This window comes from Mizuhopecten yessoensis, unplaced genomic scaffold, assembly GCF_002113885.1.
Source record: "Mizuhopecten yessoensis strain PY_sf001 unplaced genomic scaffold, ASM211388v2 scaffold3337, whole genome shotgun sequence".
NCBI classification, from domain to species: Eukaryota; Metazoa; Mollusca; class Bivalvia; order Pectinida; family Pectinidae; genus Mizuhopecten; species Mizuhopecten yessoensis.
Window position 1 is genome coordinate 81,803 of NW_018404994.1, and position 24,382 is coordinate 106,184.

Genomic DNA, 24,382 nt, shown 5'->3' on the forward strand with positions numbered 1-24,382 from the left:
GGTGGAGTGGGGGTTTGAGTGGAGGGGGCTAAAGAGGGAGGTGGATGTTCAAAATCTGTTGAAGACATCAAGAGCTCATTTTCAGTCTTTGCGTATTGCAGAGTTATCTTCTCTTGGGAGCAGGTATTGATTGTTACATCACTTGTTTGTGAGAGAAACGCCATCAATTTTTGAGAAAACGACGTAATTTTCTCACACAGACCGATGACGCAACAATCAATACCTGCTCCCAAGAGAAGATAACTCTGCAATACTCAAAGACGGAATATGGTCACACTGATTGAAGATTCAAGTATCCCTCATCAAGTCAAGGGAGGTAATTCATCAACTCCATCTAATAATAATTTCTCATAAAGATATTTTTAAAAGTATGTTGAAGAGTTCTTTCACCAGGTGATGAGGTATGACTAGCTTGAGGTTTCAGAGTGTCTGTCATCAAGTCAAGGAAGGCAACCAATGTTGACTCATGTAACACTACCATAATAATTGATAATAGATCCTAACAAGTTGAAAAGTGTAACCCTTTGTACTTGATGTATACTTGAGTATACAATAGTCAGGGTTCACTGACTCCAACAAGTAAGATTCTGCGCCTTCATATGGCTTCACACATATGAACGTGAGAGACCATATCTGATTGGATGAATGGGTGAGTGTGTGTCATTTCCTCAAACCAATCCAAATCCAGCCTGTTAGGGTATCACCCCATCCCTTATCATTGTTCATTCCCTGGTCATTTGTAACTTATTAAACTCTCTAGATATCTCCTGACAATATGTGAACTGGGTTACTAATGCACCCCACATTGGCGCCAATGTCACAGAGGTCGTGATTTTTTCAATGCCTCCGCTAGGTGTCAAACCCTGGTGTACTTGTGTTACACTCTACCGAATCGGCTAAAGAGAAATTCCCCCTAGCTGAGGCGGTAGGAAGGGGCTTGTATTTCACCAGAGTGACAAAAATGTAAATTTTATTTCTTGTTCTGGAACTGTAAAGAGCCATTTAGAAATCAATAAAATGTTTTATAGATTTTAAATCTTGTTCTCGAACTATAAAGAGCCATTTAGAAATCAATATAATGTTTTTAAAATTTTAATTCTTGTTCTTGAACTATAAAGAGCCATTTAGAAATCAATACAATGTTTTATAAATTTTAAATTTTTGTTCTGGAACTGTAAAGAGCCATTTAGAAATCAATACAATGTTTTATAAATTTTATTTCTTGTTCTGGAACTATAAAGAGCCATTTAGAAATCAATACAATGTTTGATGTTGACAGATTCCATCTTCAAGGGTAGCTATGGGAGTGCCCTAGAAAACAGACTAGAGGCAGACCTTGACATGATGCAGGAAAAGAAGCAGAGAATCGACGTGGCTCGGTACAAATGGACCAATGGGAGGGTCTTACTACAGCATGCTGTCAACCAACTGGCTGCAGCCACCACCTGCTGGTCGGATCTGAAAAAAGTCCCGACGGGGTAAGATTGATTCTCTTGCAGGGAACAAACTTAGCCACTAGGAAAGTTTGTGAGTGATATCAAATTTCACTTGCAAAATCAGAAAATTTGTGAAAGAAAAGAAATTCACTTGCAAAATCAGAAAGTTTGCAAGAGAAAACAAATATCACTCACAATATCAGAAAGATTGTGAGAGAAAACAAATTTTGTCACTCGCAAAATCAGAAAGTTTGCGAGTGGTAATATATTTCACTCGCAAAATCAGAAAGTTTGCGAGTGGTAATACATTTCACTCTCAAAATCAGAAAGTTTGCAAGTGATAATGAATTTTACTTGCAAAAACAAATTTCACTTGCAAAATCAGAAAATTCTGTATATGGACATAACATACAGTAAACAACGACTCGAGTTAAACATGTGTGTTTTGTATTATTACTGTCGGTAAGACAATAAAGTTGATAAATATAAATGATATTGCTGCCATAATGTCTGAAACATATGTCACCAGCCCTGAATACACAGAACTGTTACCAGTCAGATTAGATAGTAAGGATATGGACAGTTTGTGGCAAAACGGGCAATTACCTGATAACCCGTCCGAATGCTATAGCGCAAATGATACAGGTGATGACAACGTTGATGTATCCCAGGTATCAATCTGTGAACCCCCGTCCCAGATATTTTATGTATTGGCTTTATTTAGCATCAACGAACTAGAGAATTGCTGCGATAGACCAAAAAGTCTTCTGATTAACCATATTTTGTACATGACGCATCGTAGCACACCGGATCAGCTGCAACACAAACTGTTCTATATTGCTAAGTAACGCAACGATTTTCCTCAACAATTCAGCCAATGACTCCGCGTAAACAAAATTGGAGGAAGAACTTTGTGAATCGCGTGACCAAAATAAAAAACAGCATGAAGTATGGGCAAAAGACAAAAACAACTTTGATATCCGTAGGAACACACTAAACGAAGAAATTGTTAAAAACAATACCTTCCAGTCCAACACTGAAAAGAAAATGTTTAACTTCAACAAGGACGTAAAAACTGTGGCTGAAAATATAACTGATTTTCTAGCGATATCGAACAGAACAGACAACAGTCAAGTTGTAAAAATTCTGTCAAACTGGTGACTCAAAAGATGAAATCGTTAGAGGAAGAAATACAAAGGATGGACGACATATTGCAGGAAACAGACAATCTCTCGCAGAACATTCAACACACTAATGATTAAACTGACAAAAGTTCAAAAGAGTAAACAGAAAGTCAAAACCTCAAACAGTATTGGGAAAAAAGCCAATGACGATGGAGAGCTGCCCTCCATGGAGGTGTGATGAATCAGTTACGCATTGACACTCGCGCAACACGATGTGATACATTTCAGCGATCTGTATCAAGATACAGAATCAAGTCAACGGGTTAGGGATGTAACAAAAGTTGCTCAGCCTGCTCACCAACTCAGTCGGAAACCGATCGCAGTACCAACTGATGTTTGCCTAAGCGAGGTTAACCATACGTCAGATAAAACTGGAAGTAAAAGTCCAAACCCTGATCCTCGTCAAATCAAGGTTTACTGTCCCTCATCAGTGTGTCACCCTACTGAGCCACGACAGGTGTTTTGGAATGAGCGTAATGACCAAAAGTGACATAGTCCATGGGATGTGCTTAAATTATGAAGGGATAATGGAAATCCATATTCCAAAGATATAGATTGTTAATATAGCGACATATGTTCGGCCCAGCTTGAAGCAGCAGATAACTGTATACCCAAAAATGTATATAGAAATTATCAAAAGCCTTACTGGGACGAAAGTCTAACGCTACATAATGAAATGTTACAGAAGAGAAATGTGTGGATATGATCCGGAAAGCGTAGACGATATTGTCGAAGATTTTCTGAATATAAAAACTGTAAAAAAGAATTTCGACTTCAACTCAGGAAATCATTTGAATCCTACATGAAAAGCCAATTTGCTGAAATTGATAGATCGGGCAAACTTGACCAGAACCTTTTGGGCAGCTTTTCAAAAGGAAAAAAAAGAAAAAAGTTCCCAATGATATTTTAAAAGGTTGGTCTCTACATTTTCAAGATATATTTAGAAAACAGAATGCTAAAGAATTTGTCTGTCATTTTCGTGACGAGATTGAAAATAGAATCAAAATGTTAAAATCTCGTATTCATTCTGATGAAGATCTGTTTTCATATGATATTTTTACTTCTAGTGAAATCAATCTAATTTGCAAAAACCTGAAGTCAAATAAAGCAGGCGGACGTGGAGGTCTGATATATGAACATATTAAATATGCAGGAAACTCTGTAATTTACCATATACGAATATATTCCTAGAAACTGGAAACGGTGTATTATAGTAACTCTATATAAAGGTCCAGGAAAGCTGATCCTAACAGTTATAGGGGTTTAACCCTCTTGCAAGTATTTTTTAAAGTGTTTGAAATGGCGACTGTAAAGAGAATTAACAATATAATAGAGTCTGATGTATTCCCAAACAAGCAACAGTCAGCATGTCAGAAGAATCTATGTAGTCTTTGTACTGTTATGTGTCGTTTTTAGATAGCTCTAAGGCGATTGATACCGTTTGGCACGACGGTCTATTAGTAAAATTATATGATATTGATATATATATTATTAAGTGGTAAAGTGTGGAATATTTTAAATTATATGTACACAGATATGCACAGTTCTGGAATTTTTAATGGTTTAACCGCCGTACCATTAAAGATGGAGCGAGGTATCTTACAAGGCGTGGCTCTTTCAGCCAAAATGTACTTAGTTTTTGTTAACGACTTGTTGAATGAAGTTGAAAACTGTGGTAGGGGCGCAATGATAATCGATAAAACTGTAAATGTTCCAACTCAATCAGACAATATCTGTTTGGTAAGTACAAATATTACAAGTCTAAATAAAATGTTAACTATTTATGAATCATACAGTCGAAAGTGGCGTTTTTTTGTAATCTGGGTCAAAAAGTAAAGTTGTCGTATTTTCAAATAAAAGAAACATACAAATTAACTGTACTGTATGTCTTTATGGGAATATATATACCTGTCGTTTCAGAGATTACTCATGAAGGTATCTCATTGAATGATAAGCACAATTCCATTGAAAGAACAAAACAAGCGTGTCAAAAAATAAAAAGTGGTACTATGGCCCTTTTACGTTCTTGGGCACATCAATGCGCACTTAACCCATTAACTGTTGCTAAAATTGTAAAAATTAGTCTACCCGTCTGCGCTTTACGGATGTGAACTCTGGGTACTTTCAAATACTGAGTTATTGATGTTAGAGAGAGCTCAATATTTTATTGTTAAGTCAATCCAAGGTTTCGGAAAAAGAACAAGAACTGATATGTGTATTTCTTTAATCGGATGGTTTTCTATAGAGGCGTACATTGTCAGAATACTTAAGAAGTATAATCTATATGAGTACATTGTACTATTTCTAGATGATGGTGTTTTTCCAAGTAAAATGTATTGGAAGTCATTGATTTATAAATCCGTAACAAATTATAAAACTAATACATGGATACAAAGAATGTCTAATGACACAGACTTTACACGATTTTTATTGCTACATGACTATCTAAAACCTCATTTTTTCTGGAAATTGCTTTGCTTCACCCACATTTTCTTGATAATATCGGCTATATAATGAAATTGATTGTATCTATACGTGTTAGTAACGTACAACTTTTATGTCATCATTGTGGCTATTTCTGCACAGATTTTGTATCTCATGTGATTCTGCATTGTTCTGTAACAGAAACTATTTGTGACAATTTATGGTGTATAATTGCCTGCATTTTAAGTATTCATTTATTCACATTTTACTAGGAGGCCCAATGACCTATCATTTAAATGAAATTAATTTTGAAGAATTTACACTAGAATCCGTATATGCGATAATAGAATGTTTGACTCTATTTTTACTGGCTACATAAACCAATAATATATCACTGATAGTTTACCATATGTATATACGTCTGTGAACTTGTATGAATGTCACGATTGTTGTCATTTTGTAAATAATGTATTATTCATGTACATTATGTATTCCAACACGATTCAATTGTAACGCATGTTTTGATTGGATACGGACCATGTTCTAATCTGCGATAGAATCATGATCAATCGTGGCGTCAAGCACGCCTCTTAGCGAAATCCCGCTAATAAGGCTAGTAGGCAACTGAATTAAAAAATAAAAAGTATACATTCCTTGTTCTTACCTCCATTTATTACTGAAACGTTCGTTCCATCTGTGCAAAGGCATCTATTTAGATCCGAAATCAAATGAAACGTTTCACATGTGTCGTATGCATTTACACAAAACTCTTCACAAATCTATACAAATAATCAGCGATTTTGTTGATAAGCACAGATTGGTATGCATACTGATATGGAAATGTAAAAACTTGGTCAATAATAATCCAAATGTGTCGTATAAATTTTGGTAACAGGACGTTCACGAACAATCCAAATATTCCGCTTCGTCAACATACACATCGAGCTCTTGCCAGTATGGGCGGGGCCAAATGACCGACTTTTGAAAGCTTCTTTCTGATTGGTTAGTCCGCTGCAGAATAACACGTCACCAGTTCAGGTCACAAAGTATTTTACTACATACTTTTGTACAAGGAAATACAATGTTTCTAATGTTGTGAAGGTGTGTTAGAATGGGGGTTATACGTTGTATATATATCGGTCTCGAGTTCAAACCCAAATTTCATGTTCTTATAATCGCCAGTATAGCCATTCAAAACAACGTACTATCCCCTAATTATCATTGGTTCAATGTATTTATTATGTATTATCATTGGTTCAATGTATGCATTTATTATGTATTACATATGTATCATTGATTCAATGTATGTATTTATTATGTATTATTATTAGGGCCCCGTATCGGAGATATGGGTGCCCTATAGTAATCACTCTGTTCATCTGTCTGTCCGTCTGTCTGACCGTCTGTCTGTCTGTCCGTCCACAAATTTTGTTCCTGGCTGATAACTTTAGTATTAATAGACTAATTTACATGAAACTTGGTCAAGATGTTCAGTTCACAAAACTACACACTGAGGCAAAAGGTCAAGGTCAAAGGTCAAGGTCATTAGGTTCAAAGGTCAAGGTCAATTTCGCATCTTTTCACTGATGAATATTTTGTTAGGACATGATGAAGCAAAGTTGATCACAATTAAACAAGGAGTCAAATGACCAAAGGTCAAGGTCACTGGGTCAAAGGTCAAGGTCAAATTTTGTAGCTTTTGACTGATGAGCATGTTATGACATTATGAAGCAAAGTTGGTCGGAATTAAACCAAGAATCAACTGACCAAAGGTCAAGATCACTGGGTCAAAGATCAAGGCCAAATTTTGTATCTTTTCACTGATGAACATTTTGTTACGACATGATGAAGCAAAGTTGGTCGGAATTTATTAAAGAGTCAACTGACTTATGGTCAAGATCACTGGATCAAAGGTCAATGTCAAAGTAAGTATCATTTCACTGGTGGGATTTCGTTATGACACTTTGAAGCAATGTTGGTCAGAATTAAACAAGGAGTTATTTGACCAAAGGTCAAGGTCACTGGGTCAAAGGTCAAGGTCAAATTTTGTATCTTTTCACTGATGAACATTATTTTTATGTTATTATGAAGCAAAGTTGTTCAGAACTTAACACGGAGTCAACTGACCTAAGGTCCAGGTAACGGGGTCCTAAGGTTCAAGGTCAAGGTCAAGTTTTGTATTTTTCACTGATGAAAATTTTGTTATGATATTACGAAGCAAAGTTGGTCGGAATTAAAGAATTAGTCAACTGACCAAAAGATCAGGGTCACTGGATTAAAGGCCAGGTAATTTGGGTCCAAAAGTCAAAGACAAAGTGGATCTCTGACTTTGACCCTGGCTCTTGATGTAGGAGATATTTAATGTGAAAAAACCCCATATCAAAGCTAACAAATGAGTATTGCACCGGTATTTACATTTCTGTTAGCCCAGCAAATATGGAGGTGGAAGGAAACAAGACTCACATCATAGTACATGTAAAATGCATATTTTGCTTCCTTGCGATTCTTTTTGAAGTCTTAAATGTCAGACGTCAAGCTCAGCTATTTGGGCAGATTGCTTCTTGATGATTATGGGGGATATATTGCCACAAGACGGGGCCCTTACTGACCTGTCAGTGTTCTAGTTGGTTCAATGTATGCATTTATTATGTATTATCATGCTCTTCAATTTGAGGGAAATAAATATATATAAAAAGGAGAGAGAGATTCTACTCATCTTACAATACTGTAGAAATATGATTTACTTATCTTTGTTTTACTTTTTGAAGTGACAGCCAGAGAAGATACCATGAAGCGACAAAAGCTCGTAACAACTTGATAGCAGCCATCCAGAACATACAAAGTACCCAGAAATACCTCGACAATATCACCTTCCCGTACTGCGACCAAAAGGAGATCGTGACACTGGAAAAGGCGATGAATAACATGTACACCGACATGATGACTCCTGATCGCTATCAACACGCTGAAGCGTGTTATACAACCACTCAAAAACGTTGTGCAGCACTGCTACAGTGGTTTGATGCGGTAAGTAAAAATATTTACGGTATACATCAGTGTTATTAGATGTAAAAAATAATAACTACACATCAGTGTTATTATAAGTAAAAATATTTCCTGTACACATCAGTGTTATTATAAGTAAAAATATTTACTGTACAAATCAGTGTTATTATAAGTAAAACTATTTACTGTACAAAGTGTTATTATAAGTAAAAATATTTACTGTACAAATCAGTGTTATTATAAGTAAAAATATTTACTGTACACATCAGTGTTTTTATAAGTAAAAATATTTACTGTACACATTAGTGTTATTATAAGTAAAACTATTTACTGTACAAAGTGTTATTATGAGTAAAAATATTTACTGTACAAATCAGTGTTATTATAAGTAAAAATATTTCCTGTACACATCAGTGTTATTAAAAGTAAAACTATTTACGGTACACATCAGTGTTACTGTAAATAAAATATTTACTATACACATCAGTGTTATTATAAGTAAAAATATTTATTATACACATCAGTGTTATTATAAGTAAAATCAGTTACTCTACACATCAGTGTTATTATAAGTAAAAATATGTACTGTACACATCAGTGTTACTATAAGTAAACATATTTACTGTACACATTAGTGTTATTATAAGTAAAAATATTTACTGTACACATCAGTGTTATTATAAGTAAAACTATTTACTGTACACATCAGTGTTATTATAAGTAAAAATATTTACAGTACACATCAGTGTTATTAAAAGTAAACTATTTACAGTACACATCAGTGTTACTATAAGTAAAACTATTTACTGTACACATCAGTGTTATTAAAAGTAAAAATATTTACAGTACACATCAGTGTTATTAAAAGTAAACTATTTACAGTACACATCATTGTTACTATAAGTAAAACTATTTACAGTACACATCAGTGTTATTGTAAGTAAAACTATTTACTGTACACATCAGTGTTATTATAAGTAAAAATATTTACAGTACACATCAGTGTTATTAAAATTAAACTATTTACAGTACACATCAGTGTTACTATAAGTAAAACTATTTACAGTACACATCAGTGTTACTATAAGTAACACTATTTACTGTACACATCAGTGTATTATAAGTAAAAATGTTTACTGTACACATCAGTGTTATTATAAGTAAAACTATTTACAGTACACATCAGTGTTACTATAAGTAACACTATTTACTGTACACATCAGTGTTATTATAAGTAAAAATGTTTACTGTACACATCAGTGTTATTATAAGTAAAACTATTTACAGTACACATCAGTGTTATTAAAAGTAAAACTATTTACAGTACACATCGGTGTTATTATAAGTAAAACTATTTACAGTACACATCAGTGTTATTATAAGTAAAACTATTTACAGTACACATCAGTGTTATTATAAGTAAAACTATTTACAGTACACATCAGTGTTATTAAAAGTAAAACTATTTACAGTACACATAAGTGTTATTGTAAGTAAAACTATTTACAGTACACATCGGTGTTATTATAAGTAAAACTATTTACAGTACACATCAGTGTTATTATAAGTAAAACTATTTACAGTACACATCAGTGTTATTATAAGTAAAACTATTTACTGTACACATCAGTGTTATTATAAGTAAAACTATATACTGTACACATCGGTGTTATTATAAGTAAAAATATTTCCTGTACACATTAGTGTTGTTATAAGTAAAACTATTTAATGTACACATCAGTGTTATTATAAGTAAAACTATATACTGTACACATCGGTGTTATTATAAGTAAAAATATTTCCTGTACACATTAGTGTTATTATAAGTAAAACTATTTACTGTACACATCAGTGTTATTATAAGTAACACTATTTACTGTACACATCGGTGTTATTATAAGTAAAAATATTTCCTGTACACATCAGTGTTATTATAAGTAAAAATATTTACTGTACAAATCAGTGTTATTATAAGTAAAACTATTTACTGTTCACATCAGTGTTACTATAAGTGAAACTATTTACTGTACACATCAGTGTTACTATAAGTAAAACTATTTGCTGTACACATCAGTGTTATTATAAGTAACACTATTTACTGTACACATCGGTGTTATTATAAGTAAAAATATTTCCTGTACACATTAGTGTTATTATAAGTAAAACTATTTACTGTACACATCAGCGTTATTATAAGTAAAACTATTTACTGTACACATCACTGTTATTATAAGTAACACTATTTACTGTACACATCGGTGTTATTATAAGTAAAAATATTTCCTGTACACATCAGTGTTATTATAAGTAAAAATATTTACTGTACAAATCAGTGTTATTATAAGTAAAACTATTTACTGTTCACATCAGTGTTACTATAAGTGAAACTATTTACTGTACACATCAGTGTTACTATAAGTAAAACTATTTGCTGTACACATCAGTGTTATTGTAAGTAAAACTATTTACTGTACACATCAGTGTTATTATAAGTAACACTATTTACTGTACACATCGGTGTTATTATAAGTAAAAATATCTCCTGTACACATCAGTGTTATTATAAGTAAAACTATTTACTGTACACATCAGTGTTACTATAAGTAAAACTATTTGCTGTACACATCAGTTTAACAGTCGTTTGATGTTTTAAGTAAAAACATTTTCTGCATACATCAGTGGTTTACAGAACAGTGAAAGATGTAAATGTAGAGTTATACTAAATTTACTGTTTTATTCCAAACTGTCCAGGTTATAAACACTACAATATTGAAGGACTTGAATGACGCTAATGCGAAAGCTGCCGAGGCTGAAAAACACCTGAGGGCTGAAAGGATGAGACTGCTGAAGGTGTTGGCTGATGAACAGAATATTGCATTCGATATGGATGAAGCAGGTAAATTGCCTTTCACTTATTCTAAAGTAACACAGGGGTCAGGTATACGTCACACATACTTAACTTTACTAACTTTACTCTACGTTTTAAATTATCCACGAGAAGCATATATATGTAACTGATCTTTGAAGGGACACAGGAAAATATTCCAAGGAAGACAGTTGGTCTCCAAAAAGCTGGTTCCTCAAAAGAATCTAAATAATAGATACAATCATTAATAATGATATTGACAGAATCCATCATATGGAGATATGTGAGGTTTGGTTATTCTACACCCAAGGGCGGAATTTTACACCCGAGGGCGGAATTCTACACCCGTGGGCGGAATTCTACACCCAAGGGCGGAATTCTACACCCGAGGGCGGAATTCCATATTCCACCAACCTATAATGATAGATTTCCACTCTCCTACTTCTTGTTCAAAATCATGGATCAAAATTATCTGTTATGGCGATATCTTTCATAGATATTGATATTTTTCATGTTGACAGATAATTAGGCCAAGCAAAGTTAAAAAGGAAGAAAAAAGTATACGTTAAAAAAACGCTGATCCTTAAAATCTTACATAAACAAAGGCGGGAGAAAAAAAATGGGAAGGACAAAAACAAAAATAACCCCATAAAACAAAAAACAATTGGAGAAAATGATTGAAATCTTGAAAATTAAAAGAAAATGTTACTTGTTTATATCTGTAGAAGATTAACAGTAAATATTTTTACTAACAATAACACTGATATTTACAGTAAATAGTGTTACTTATAGTAACACTGATGTGTACAGTAAATAGTGTTACTTACAATAACACTGATGTGTACAGTAAATAGTGTTACTTATAGTAACACTGATGTATGCAGTAAATAGTTTTACTTATAGTAACACTGATGTATGCAGTAAATATTTTTACTTATAGTGACACTGATGTGTACAGTAAATAGTTTTACTTATAGTAACACTGATGTATGCAGTAAATATTTTCACTTATAGTAACACTGATGTGTACAGTAAATAGTTTTACTTATAGTAACACTGATGTATGCAGTAAATATTTTCACTTATAGTAACACTGATGTGTACAGTAAATAGTTTTACTTATAAAAACAATTTGTTAAATGCACACATTATTTATATTTGTACTGATATCGCTTCAACTATATTGTAAAACATACACTGCATTTTGTTTCAGCCATGAAACAAATTACTATAGATTTCTTTCATGTGATAACCATCAATGTTTTACTTATTACTTGTATTGCTTCAAGCTAATCAGATGAGAGGTACGTATTTACAACAAAGTTGTAAAAGTTTTATTCTAGACAAACAATTAGATTTCTCAGAAAAGCTTATTACAGGATTAATTATGGACTAACATTTGTTGGTGTTTTTTCTAAACTGTGATAGATAGTAGTGGGCTTATTACCAGGCATGGGCTTATTGCTGGATAAATTTGGAAACAAAACTTACTTGTTTATTATTTGCTTGTTTATTATTTGCTTGTGTCTTTTATTGTTTTGAATTTTCAACTAATTTCAAGCTGGTTCACTTTCTGTTTTTCGGATTATAAAGGAATATGTCAACTGTAAAAATCTGCATATTTTTCATACATTCAATTTTTTACCATTTAAAACAATTATGCACAAGGCTTATAAGTTATTTCAAACAAAACAAAAAAAACGAAAATGTCCACCTCTTTTATGATTGTACAAAAGGTATGATTTTTGCAAATTAGATATTTTGAAATAAAATCAGGAAATATTTTGTCTGATATTGAATTTGTATATAAACATTGTAACAAATGTTAATGGTTTTAATTTCTTTGATTTGAAATTTCCAATGAAGTAATTGAACAAAATATACAAACTATGATGATTGGTCAGCGACGTTACCCAGATTTATGGTAGCAGTCTTGTTTACATGGACTTCTATGTAAATCTTACATATGACTATATAGATTGTAGACAAATCAGTAACACTCACCACAAACACCCTGATAAAAGTTCCATGATCAAGATGGTTTAGTGGAGTTCCCTGACAATCGTATAACATGATACCTGACAATAGATATTCAGTACCCAGAAAGAGTAATATACCAACAAGCGTCTGCCACAGTGAACGTTCGCCATTTTGCTCTCAATAATAACGACAATTATATTAGTGTAGTCATCTGTATGATACGATACTGACATAACAGGGAGGGGGCTAGATCTACGCCCTATCTGTAAGCTATCTGATGCAGTGTATATAAGCTCCCTATCGATAGGCAAAACGTCTCGGGGTCGAGTGACATGAACAATATACAATTTCATCTCATTGTTATACAGGTAAAAATACGAATCGCTCACTCAGTCATAGCTTGACAAAGGGACCAGTCGGTCTGGAAACGTTGTGACACGTTTAACACGTACAATTGTTTGTGTAGAAAGTAAAACTTTGATTTCATTGGACAACAGTTTCTGGGTATACGTTAATATGTAATATAAGACTTAGAAGACAGAAAATGCACCTTTACTAACACTGCACCTGTAACTGCTGACCATATACTTCTTGCCACAGGGACCTGATAATTCGTTACAGCTATATTTGGACCAAACTAAGGTGCAGAGTAATTTTGACATGTTTGGGGGTTTAGATCAATTTTCGATGCCACCCCCAATGATGATATACACCTTAGTTTAGGTTCAAATATAGCTGTAACAAATTATCAGGTCCCTGTGCGTCTTGCATGTTAATAGTGTTGACATGGGTTTGGAACAATGCATAGCATACTTGAGAATAATCGTGAAACCATTGCACAATCTAGTCTGAAATAACTGACTGGCAGTATGTCTTAAAAAGAAGATAGTATATTCAAAATCCTACCCCGTCAATACATGCCTTTTTCATTTCACTATCTGAAATAGGAGTATGCTGATGTGATGTTTCCAGACACTTCACTAAATGGCACTTGTCTTTCAGTTCGAGGAGGATGTATGAGGAATGTGGAATGCTCTGGATAAAATTATGCACATGCATGCATGTACCCTCACTCAACCAAGCAGTCATATATTCATCGTTAATTTTCATTCTGTTCTCCATTATTAACATACCTTACACCAATGTAGAATTTTCAGAGAAGAGGACTAGAAGCTCACATGATAATCATATGAGCCTTTGCTTTCTCTTTCATTTCCAGTGTTGGCCGACTCTTAACCCTTTCACCCCTAAGTTACTTTAGTAAACTCTTCCATGCATTGATCAGAATGAGTCCATTATAGTCTACAGTGGTGAAAGGTTTAACTGTTTTACAAAATTGCAAACGTAAATTCAATTTCCACAAATCAATTTCGTTGAAACTTCACAGGTGATCAGGACAGGGTCCTAACAAACCTTTGCTATTTACGAGCTATCTTGAAATCCAATAAGGCCGTCATGACAGCCATTAAAAAGATGAGTTTAAACTCATATTCTACAAAAATAATTTGTTGCTACTGAAAGGGAATGATCAACACTTGGTCCAGACAAATTCTAAGTAATTTGAAGGAAATTTGAAAAATGAACCAATATGGCTTCCATGATTCCTTTATTGACAATCTATTTGGAATTTAGACTCCCGTTCTACTGAAGTAATTTACTGATAATTGGTGGTACTAAGTAACTGTTAAGAGGGGGTTCAGACCAATTCCCGCTATTTCGGAGCTTAAAAATTTGGAATCCAATATAGGCATCTTGATATTTTTTTGAAAATCTATTTGGAACTTCAGACCCACTTCAGACCCAAATTCTATGGATACAATTTCACCGAAACTTAGTGAAAGTGATAGTCACAAGGTCTAGACTAATTATTGATATTATGGAACTGTTTTGAAGTTGAATGTGGTGGCCTCATGACAGACATTTTATAAATCAATATTGAATTTTAATGTTTAATGCAGATTCTACTGGGTCGTGGTTGCTGAAACATTAGTGCATGGTCCTGACCAATATTGTTAATTATCCCCCGCTTTCACCGAAACGGGGGATATTAATATGGGTCTGTCTGTCTGTCCGTCTGTCTGTCTGTCTGTCACGCTTCGTTTCCGTGCAATAACTATAACAAATGTTAACCGATTTTCTTCAAACTTGGTTCGATTTTGATGAAAATTGGTATATAGGGATATTAGGGAACTGCGAATTCAACTGCATCAGTTTTGTTGCCATAGCTACCACACGGAGGCTTCTGATTGGTCGGAATTAAGATATTGTTCGATTTTGATGAAAAATTGTATATAGGGATATTAGGGGACTGCTAATTCAACCGCATAGGTTTCGTTGCCAAAGCAACCACAAATAGGCTTCTGATTGGTGGAAATTAAGATATTGTTCAATTTTGTGAAATTGGTATCTGGGGATATAAGGGGACTGGGAATTCAACCGCATAGGTTTCGTTGCCATAGCAACCACAAATAGGCTTCTGATTGGTGGAAATTAAGATATTGTTCAATTTTGTGAAATTGGTATCTGGGGATATCAGGGGACTGGGAATTCAACCGCATAGGTTTCGTTGCCATAGCAACCACACAAAGGGTTCTGATTGGTCGAAATTTAGATATTATGTTATTTTTATGAAAAATGGTATATAAGTGGTATAAAGGGGACTGCGAATAAAACCCGCATAAGTTTTGTTACCATAGCAACCACACAGAGGCTTCTGATTGGTCGCAATTTAGATATTGTTTGATTTCGATGAAAATTGGTATATAGGGGTATAGGGGACTGCAAATTCAATCACATATTTTCCGTTGCCATAGCAACTACACAGAGGATTCTGATTGGTTGCAATTTAAAAATTGCTCAATTTCACTTAAATTTAGTATGTACATTGTAGGTGTACTATGGCAATGCAATCCTTTTCTGGTGCATCTTTGCGACTATGGGGGCAGTTTGGGGGACCTCTGTAATGGTCCCCCATTACAATTAGTACTTGTTGCTGTTGATATTGTTAAGATGTTTCAACCAAATTCCTTATGCACATTCAACTCATGCTAAGTTTGCCAACCGATGTGATTTGTGCATATTTACGGATAATCAATGAGGTATAGGGCTTTTTTTTCTTCAAGTTTCAAGCTATACATTATGTCTCAACAGCACTTGTTGCTGTTGATATTGTTAAGATGTTTCAACCAAATTCCTTATGCACATTCAACTCATGCTAAGTTTGCCAACCGATGTGATTTGTGCATATTTACGGATAATCAATGAGGTATAGGGCTTTTTTTTCTTCAAGTTTCAAGCTATACATTATGTCTCAACAGCACGATACTCACATGTTTAAACCTAACCTCCATAATGTTAACCTACAATATGTCCTGCAAGCGGGGGATATAAATTCCATGAATTTGCTTGTTTCAGACCAATTTAAAATCCAATATGACCACCAGAGCTGTCATCACAAGTGTAATTCAACTTTAAGTATGATCAGTGTGATGTTAACACAATTGTGATGTGTCATTGTAGCAGGTCCTTGTGTCTGCTCCTCTTTTTACAGTTAAAAGGCATCTTAACCCTTTCACCCCTATGCGACTTTAGTAGATTCTCCTATGCATTATTCTGGATGAGTCCAATGTGGTTTACAGTGGTGAAAGGGTTAAGATCTCTAGTGCCGTCATTAATTCTATTTTCGTCTTGAAAGATTTTCAACGTTGTATGGGACTTTGTTAGCTGCACGGCCTTGTGACTTCAATCATAAACTCCTGGACCCTTCCATATGGACTGGCTGTTGTGTAATTCCATAGATTAAATGAGACACAATTTTCAGTGAAACCTATCTAATTTGACACCCTTTTAGGCACAGCATGTTGGTTGGATAAGACAGAATGTCAGAATACACAGTTCATATTTTGTAGTTTTCATTCGAAATGAGATTGTTAAATAATGATGGATCGAACAGGATGTTTTAATACTCAAGGGACCAGAATAGACAGGTTTCATTGGACTTGTACCTGGACTATCACTGTTACCTTGGGTTAACAAACATCTATAGAGATATGCATATATGGGGCAGTGAAGTAGTTCCAACAGTGTAACCTGATTGCATTGGACATGTACTTGGACCAATACTGTTAAATACAATACTTTGATATAAATCTTTTAATGGACCTTGGATTACAAATATCTATAGATTTATATCGGATAAAGAAGTAATTTTAACAATGTTCGGTGTTTTTAGCTCACCTGGCACGAAGTGCCAAGTGAGCTTATGCCGTGGCGCGGCGTCCGTTGTCCGTCCGTCCGTCTGGCGTCCAGCGTCAATAATTTACTTTAAACGACTTCTTCTTAAAAACCGAAAGGCCTAGGGTGTCGATATTTGGCCAGAAGCAAACTTGGATGAAGGGCTACAAAGTTTGTTAAAATTAATGACCTTCACCTATTTTCAAGGTCACAGGGGTCAAATATGTCAAAAACTTTAAACATCTTCTTCTCAATAACCAAAATGCCCAGGGAGTTAATATTCGGCCAGTAGCATGCTTGGGTGAAGGGCTACCAAATTTGTTCAAATGAATGACCTTCAATTATATTCAAGGTCACAGGGGTTAATTGTATAAAAAAAACCCACTTTAAACAACTTCTTCTGAATAACCAAAATGCTCAGGGTGATGATATATGGCCAGTAGCTAGCTGAGATGAAGCGCTACAAAGTTTGTGCAAATGAATGACCTTTACCCAAATTCAAGGTCGCAGGGGGTCAAATATGTTTAAAACTTTAAACAACTTCTTCTGAATAACCAAAATACTCAGGGTGATGATAGTTGGCCAGTAGCTAGCTGAGATGAAGGGCTAAAAAGTTTGTTCAAATGAATGACCTTCACCCATATTCAAGGTCACAGGGGTCAAATATGTTTAAAAACTTTAAACAACTTTTCCTGAATAACCAAAATGCCCAGGGTAATGATATTTTGCCAGTAGCATGCTGAGATGAAGGGCTACAAAGTTTGTGCAAATGAATGACCTTTACCCATATTCAAGGTCGCAGGGGGTCAAATATGTTTAAAACTTTAAACAACTTCTTCTGAATAATCAAAATGACCAGGGTGATGATATTTGGCCAGTAGCTAGCTGAGATGAAGGGCTAAAAAGTTTGTTCAAATGAATGACCTTCTCCCACATTTAAGGTCATAGGGGTCAAATATGTTTAAAACTTTAAACAACTTCTTCTGAATAATCAAAATGACCAGGGTGATGATATTTGGCCAGTATCTAGCTGAGATGAAGGGCTAAAAAGTTTGTTCAAATGAATGACCTTCACCCATATTCAAGGTCACAGGGGTCAAATATGTTAAAAACATTCAACAACTTCTTCTGAATAACCAAAATGCACAGGGTGATGATTATATTTGGCCAGTAGCATGCTGAGATGAAGGGCTACAAAGGTTGTTCAAATGAATGACCTTCACCCATATTCAAGGTCACAGGGGTCAAATATGTTAACAACATTCAACAACTTCTGAATAACCAAAATGCCCAGGGTGATATTTGGTCAGTAGCATACTAGGATCAAGGGCTACTTAGTTTGTATAAATGTATGACCTTGAATCATATTCAAGGTCTCAAGGAGCAAAAATGTTCAAAATATTTCAACAACTTGTTCTGAATAACCAAAAGGCTCAGGATGTTGATATTTAGTCAGTAGCATATGCTGGGATCGAGGACTACTTTGTTTGTTAAAGTGAATGACTTTGACTTATATTCAAGGTCACAGGGGTCAATTTTTTTTTAAATCTTTAAACAACCTCTTCTGAATAACCATGGGTCCCAGGATGTTTATACTTTGCAAGTTGCATCCTGAGATGAAAGGCTATACAATGTGTTCAACATAATGACTTTGTTCGACTTTTAATCACAGGGGTGAAATGTTAAAAAAAAAATAACAGGGTCTTTTGAATGAATTTTAATCATAACTACTGATATTTTTCCTGTAGCTATATTTTAGATCACTTTTAAGGTTACAAGTGTGAGTTTTATACCAGGTGAGCGATGCAGGCCCATTGCTGGCCTCTTGTTCTATTTCTCTATGAAGGAGCAGATAGTTCTGAAAAGTTGACAACCTTATATTGTTAACACTGTTGGAACTACATGTACCTCCTTGCCCCATATACCAATTTTTATAAATTCTTTTTCTTCAGATAGGTAAGTATGTATTGTGAAAAGATTCATGTAGCACAACCAAAAAGTGTGTTTATGTGAACATGTACGGTATGTACTCTGTCACATTCATCAGACAAATGACTCGTGAAGCGTATGTACATAAAAGTGTAAACTATGTACAAATTGTCCACAAAATTGTTGACCAATATATATAATTAACAAGAATATGTACAAGGATTATCACTTTCCTATCCATGCTTCTCTCAGGTTTCATGACAGAGGAGCTTTCGTTAACAAATCCCCCGTTGCTTAGATTTTCAGCTACTTCGTTTTGTGTATGAATTTACATATTAGAAGTATGATACAGATTACAGATGTCTTTTTATTGACAAATCAGCATCATTGCAGAACACTTGGTTATCACCGAATCAGCATCATTTCAGAACACTTGGTTATCACCGAATCAGCATCATTTCAGAACACTTGGTTATCACCGATTCAGCATCATTGCAGAACACTTGATTATCACCGAATCAGCATCATTTCAGAACACTTGGTTATCACCAAATCATCATCATTTCAGAACACTTGGTTATCACCAAATCAGAATCATTTCAGAACACTTAGTTATCACCGAATCAGCGTCATTGCAGAACACTTGATTATCACCAAATCAGCACATTTCAGAACACTTGGTTATCACCGAATCAGCATCATAGCAGAACACTTGGTTATCACCGAATCAGCATCATTTCAGATCACTTGGTTATCACCGAATCAGCATCATTTCAGAACCCTTGGTTATCACCAAATCAGCATCATTTCAGAACACTTTGTTATCACCGAATCAGCATCATTGCAGAACACTTGGTTATCACCGAATTAGCATCATTTCAGAACACTTGGTTATCACCGAATCAGCGTCATTGCAGAACACTTGATTATCACCAAATCAGCATCATTTCATAACACTTGGTTATCACCAAATCAGCATCATTTCAGAACACGTGTAATCACCAAATCAGAATCATTTCAGAACACTTAGTTATCACCGAATCAGCGTCATTGCAGAACACTTGATTATCACCAAATCAGCACATTTCAGAACACTTGGTTATCACCGAATCAGCATCAGTTCAGACCACTTGGTTATCACCAAATCAGCATCATTTCAGAACACTTGGTTATCCCCGAATCAGCATCATTGCAGAACACTTGATTATCACCAAATCAGCACATTTCAGAACACTTGGTTATCACCGAATCAGCGTCATTGCAGAACACTTGATTATCCCCAAATCAGCATCATTTCAGAACACTTGGTTATCACCCAATCAGCATCCTTTCAGAACACTTGGTTATCACCAAATCAGCATCATTTCAGCACCGATTCAGCATCATTGCAGAACACTTGATTATCACCGAATCAGCATCATTGCAGAACACTTGGTTATCACCGAATTAGCATCATTTCAGAACACTTGGTTATCACCGAATCAGCGTCATTGCAGAACACTTGATTATCACCAAATCAGCACATTTCAGAACACTTGGTTATCACCGAATCAGCATCAGTTCAGACCACTTGGTTATCACCAAATCAGCATCATTTCAGAACACGTGTAATCACCAAATCAGAATCATTTCAGAACACTTGTAATCACCAAATCAGAATCATCTCAGAACACTTGGTTATCACCAAATCAGCATCATTTCAGGACACTTGGTTATCACCGAATCAGCATCATTTCAGAACACTTGTAATCACCAAATCAGCATCATTTCAGACCCCTTGTTATCACCAAATCAGAATCATTTCAGAACACTTGGTTATCACCAAATCAGGATCATTTCAGAACACTTGGTTATCACCAAATCATCATCATTTCAGAACACTTGGTTATCACCAAATCAGAATCATTTCAGAACACTTGATTATCACCGAATCAGCATCATTGCAGAACACTTGGTTATCACCGAATTAGCATCATTTCAGAACACTTGGTTATCACCGAATCAACATCATTTCTGAACACTTGGTTATCACCAAATCAGAATCATTTCAGAACACTTAGTTATCACCGAATAAGCGTCATTGCAGAACACTTGATTATCACCAAATCAGGATCATTTCAGAACACTTGGTTATCACCAAATCATCATCATTTCAGAACACTTGGTTATCACCAAATCATCATCATTTCAGAACACTTGGTTATCACCAAATCATCATCATTTCAGAACACTTGGTTATCACCAAATCATCATCATTTCAGAACACTTGGTTATCACCAAATCATCATCATTTCAGAACACTTGGTTATCACCAAATCAGGATCATTTCAGAACACTTGGTTATCACCAAATCATCATCATTTCAGAACACTTGGTTATCACCAAATCATCATCATTTCAGAACACTTGGTTATCACCAAATCATCATCATTTCAGAACACTTGGTTATCACCAAATCAGAATCATTTCAGAACACTTAGTTATCACCGAATCAGCGTCATTGCAGAACACTTGATTATCACCAAATCAGCATCATTTCAGAACTCTTGTAATCACCAAATCAGAATCATTTCAGGACACTTGGTTATCACCAAATCAGCATCATTTCAGGACACTTGGTTATCACCGAATCAGCATTATTTCAGAACACTTGGTTATCACAGAATCAGCATCATTTCAGAACACTTGATTATCACAGAATCAGCATCATTTCAGAACACTTGATTATCACAGAATCAGCATCATTTCAGAACACTTGGTTATCACAGAATCAGTATCATTTCAGAACACTTGGTTATCCCCGAATCAGCATCATTTCAGAACACTTGGTTATCACCAAATCGGCATCATTTCAGAACACTTGGTTATCACCGAATCAGCATCATTGCAGAACACTTGATTATCACCAAATCAGCACATTTCAGAACACTTGGTTATCACCGAATCAACATCATTTCAGAACACTTGGTTATCACCAAATCATCATCATTTCAGAACACTTGTAATCCCCAAATCAGAATCATTTCAGAACACTTAGTTATCACCGAATCATCGTCATTGCAGAACACTTGATTATCACCAAATCAGCATCATTTTAGAACACTTGGTTATCACCAAATCAGCATCATTTCAGAACACTAGTAATCACCAAATCAGAATCATTTCAGAACACTTTTTATCACCAAATCAGAATCATTTCAGAACCCTTGTAATCACCAAATCCGAATCATTTCAGAACACTTGGTTATCACCAAATCGGCATCATTTCAGAACACTTGGTTATCACCGAATCAACATCATTTCAGAACACTTGGTTATCACCAAATCATCATCATTTCAGAACACTTGGTTATCACAGAATCAGCATCATTTCAGAACACTTGGTTATCACCGAATCACCATCATTTCAGAACACTTGGTTATCACCGAATCAGGATCATTTCAGATCACTTGGTTATCACCGAATCAGCATCATTTCAGAACACTTGGTTATAACCGAATCAGCATCATTTCAGAACACTTGTAATCGCCAAATCAGAATCATTTCAGAACACTTGGTTATAACCAAATCAGCATCATTTCAGAACACTTAGTTATCACCGAATAAGCGTCATTGCAGAACACTTGATTATCACCAAATCAGCTTCATTTCAGAACACTTGGTTATCACCAAATCGGCATCATTTCAGAACACTTGGTTATCACCAAATCAGCATCATTTCAGAACGCTTGTAATCACCAAATCAGAATCATTTCAGAGCACTTGGTTATCACCAAATCAGCATCATTTCAGAAAACTTGGTTATCACCAAATCAGAATCATTTCAGAACACTTAGTTATCACCGAATAAGCGTCATTGCAGAACACTTGATTATCACCAAATCAGCATCAGTTCAGAACACTTGGTTATCACCAAATCAGGATCATTTCAGAACACTTGGTTATCACCAAATCGGCATCATTTCAGAACACTTGGTTATCACCGAATCACCATCATTTCAGAACACTTGGTTATCACCGAATCACCATCATTTCAGAACACTTGGTTATCACCGAATCACCATCATTTCAGAACACTTGGTTATCACCGAATCAACATCATTTCAGAACACTTGGTTATCACCAAATCGGCATCATTTCAGAACACTTGGTTATCACCAAATCAGCATCTTTTCAGAACACTTGGTTATCACCAAATCAGGATCATTTCAGAACACTTGGTTATCACCGAATCAACATCATTTCAGAACACTTGGATATAACCAAATCAGAATCATTTCAGAACACTTAGTTATCACCGAATCATCGTCATTGCAGAACACTTGATTATCACCAAATCAGCTTCATTTCAGAACACTTGGTTATCACCAAATCGGCATCATTTCAGAACACTTGGTTATCACCAAATCAGCATCATTTCAGGACACTTGGTTATCACCGAATCAGCATCATTGCAGAACACTTGATTATCACCAAATCAGCATCATTTCAGAACACTTGGTTATCACCGAATCATCATCATTTCAGAACACTTGGTTATCACCGAATCAGCATAATTTCAGAACACTTGTTATCACCGAATCAGTATCATTTCAGAACACTTGGTTATCACCGAATCAGCATCATTTCAGAACACTTGGTTATCACCGAATAAGATTTGAAATTCACAATTGTCTCTGATAGTATTTAAATTTGTTCCCAAGTAAAATTATGAAAATATTTCTATTTTTTTTGTTTTAGTCCAAAAGAAAGGTGAGGCCCAGGGTATGCAGGAACCAGATGTCAAACCGGCCGGTGAACTAGTGAGTACACATAAATATTGATTAACTCATTCACCCCTGAAGACACATTTGAACCCTTCTGATTCAAAGGTTGGAATAGTTCATTATGAAACTTCAGGGGCAAATTAATTAACTAATCAATAAAAATATTTAATCAAGAGTCCCCATATCACTGCCAAAAACTGATGATGCATTGGACACTTGTTTCCGGCATCAGTATACTTTTGATGAATCATATCTACAGCAGTGTCGGGTGTATCTGGGCTCTTGTTTCCGGCATCAGTATAGGTTTGATGAATCATATCTACAGCAGTGTTGGGTGTATCTGGACACTTGTTTCCGGCTTGAGTATACTTTTGATGAATCATATCTACAGCAGTATTGGGTGTATCTGGACACTTGTTTCCGGCATGAGTATAGTTTTGATGAATCATATCTACAGCAGTGTTGGGTGTATCTGGACACTTGTTTCCGGCATGAGTATACTTTTGATGAATCATATCTATAGCAGTGTTGGGTGTATCTGGACACTTGTTTCCGGC

General features: G+C 35.0%; 1 protein-coding gene across 4 annotated transcripts in view; it reads left to right on the plus strand.

Moving 5' to 3' along the window:
• The window catches only part of LOC110447357, a 40,697-nt gene that overhangs the window by 8,587 nt on the left and 7,728 nt on the right, over window positions 1-24,382 (plus strand). For 3 of the 4 annotated variants that reach the window (XM_021492977.1, XM_021492978.1, XM_021492980.1), the window contains 5 exons: window positions 1,280-1,478; window positions 7,813-8,071; window positions 10,802-10,946; window positions 12,206-12,220; window positions 23,800-23,861. In XM_021492977.1, the coding sequence (XP_021348652.1) occupies window positions 1,280-1,478; window positions 7,813-8,071; window positions 10,802-10,946; window positions 12,206-12,220; window positions 23,800-23,861 (680 nt within the window). The remainder of the gene's footprint in view (window positions 1-1,279; window positions 1,479-7,812; window positions 8,072-10,801; window positions 10,947-12,205; window positions 12,221-23,799; window positions 23,862-24,382) is intronic. The other variant, XM_021492979.1, reaches the window with a different exon arrangement.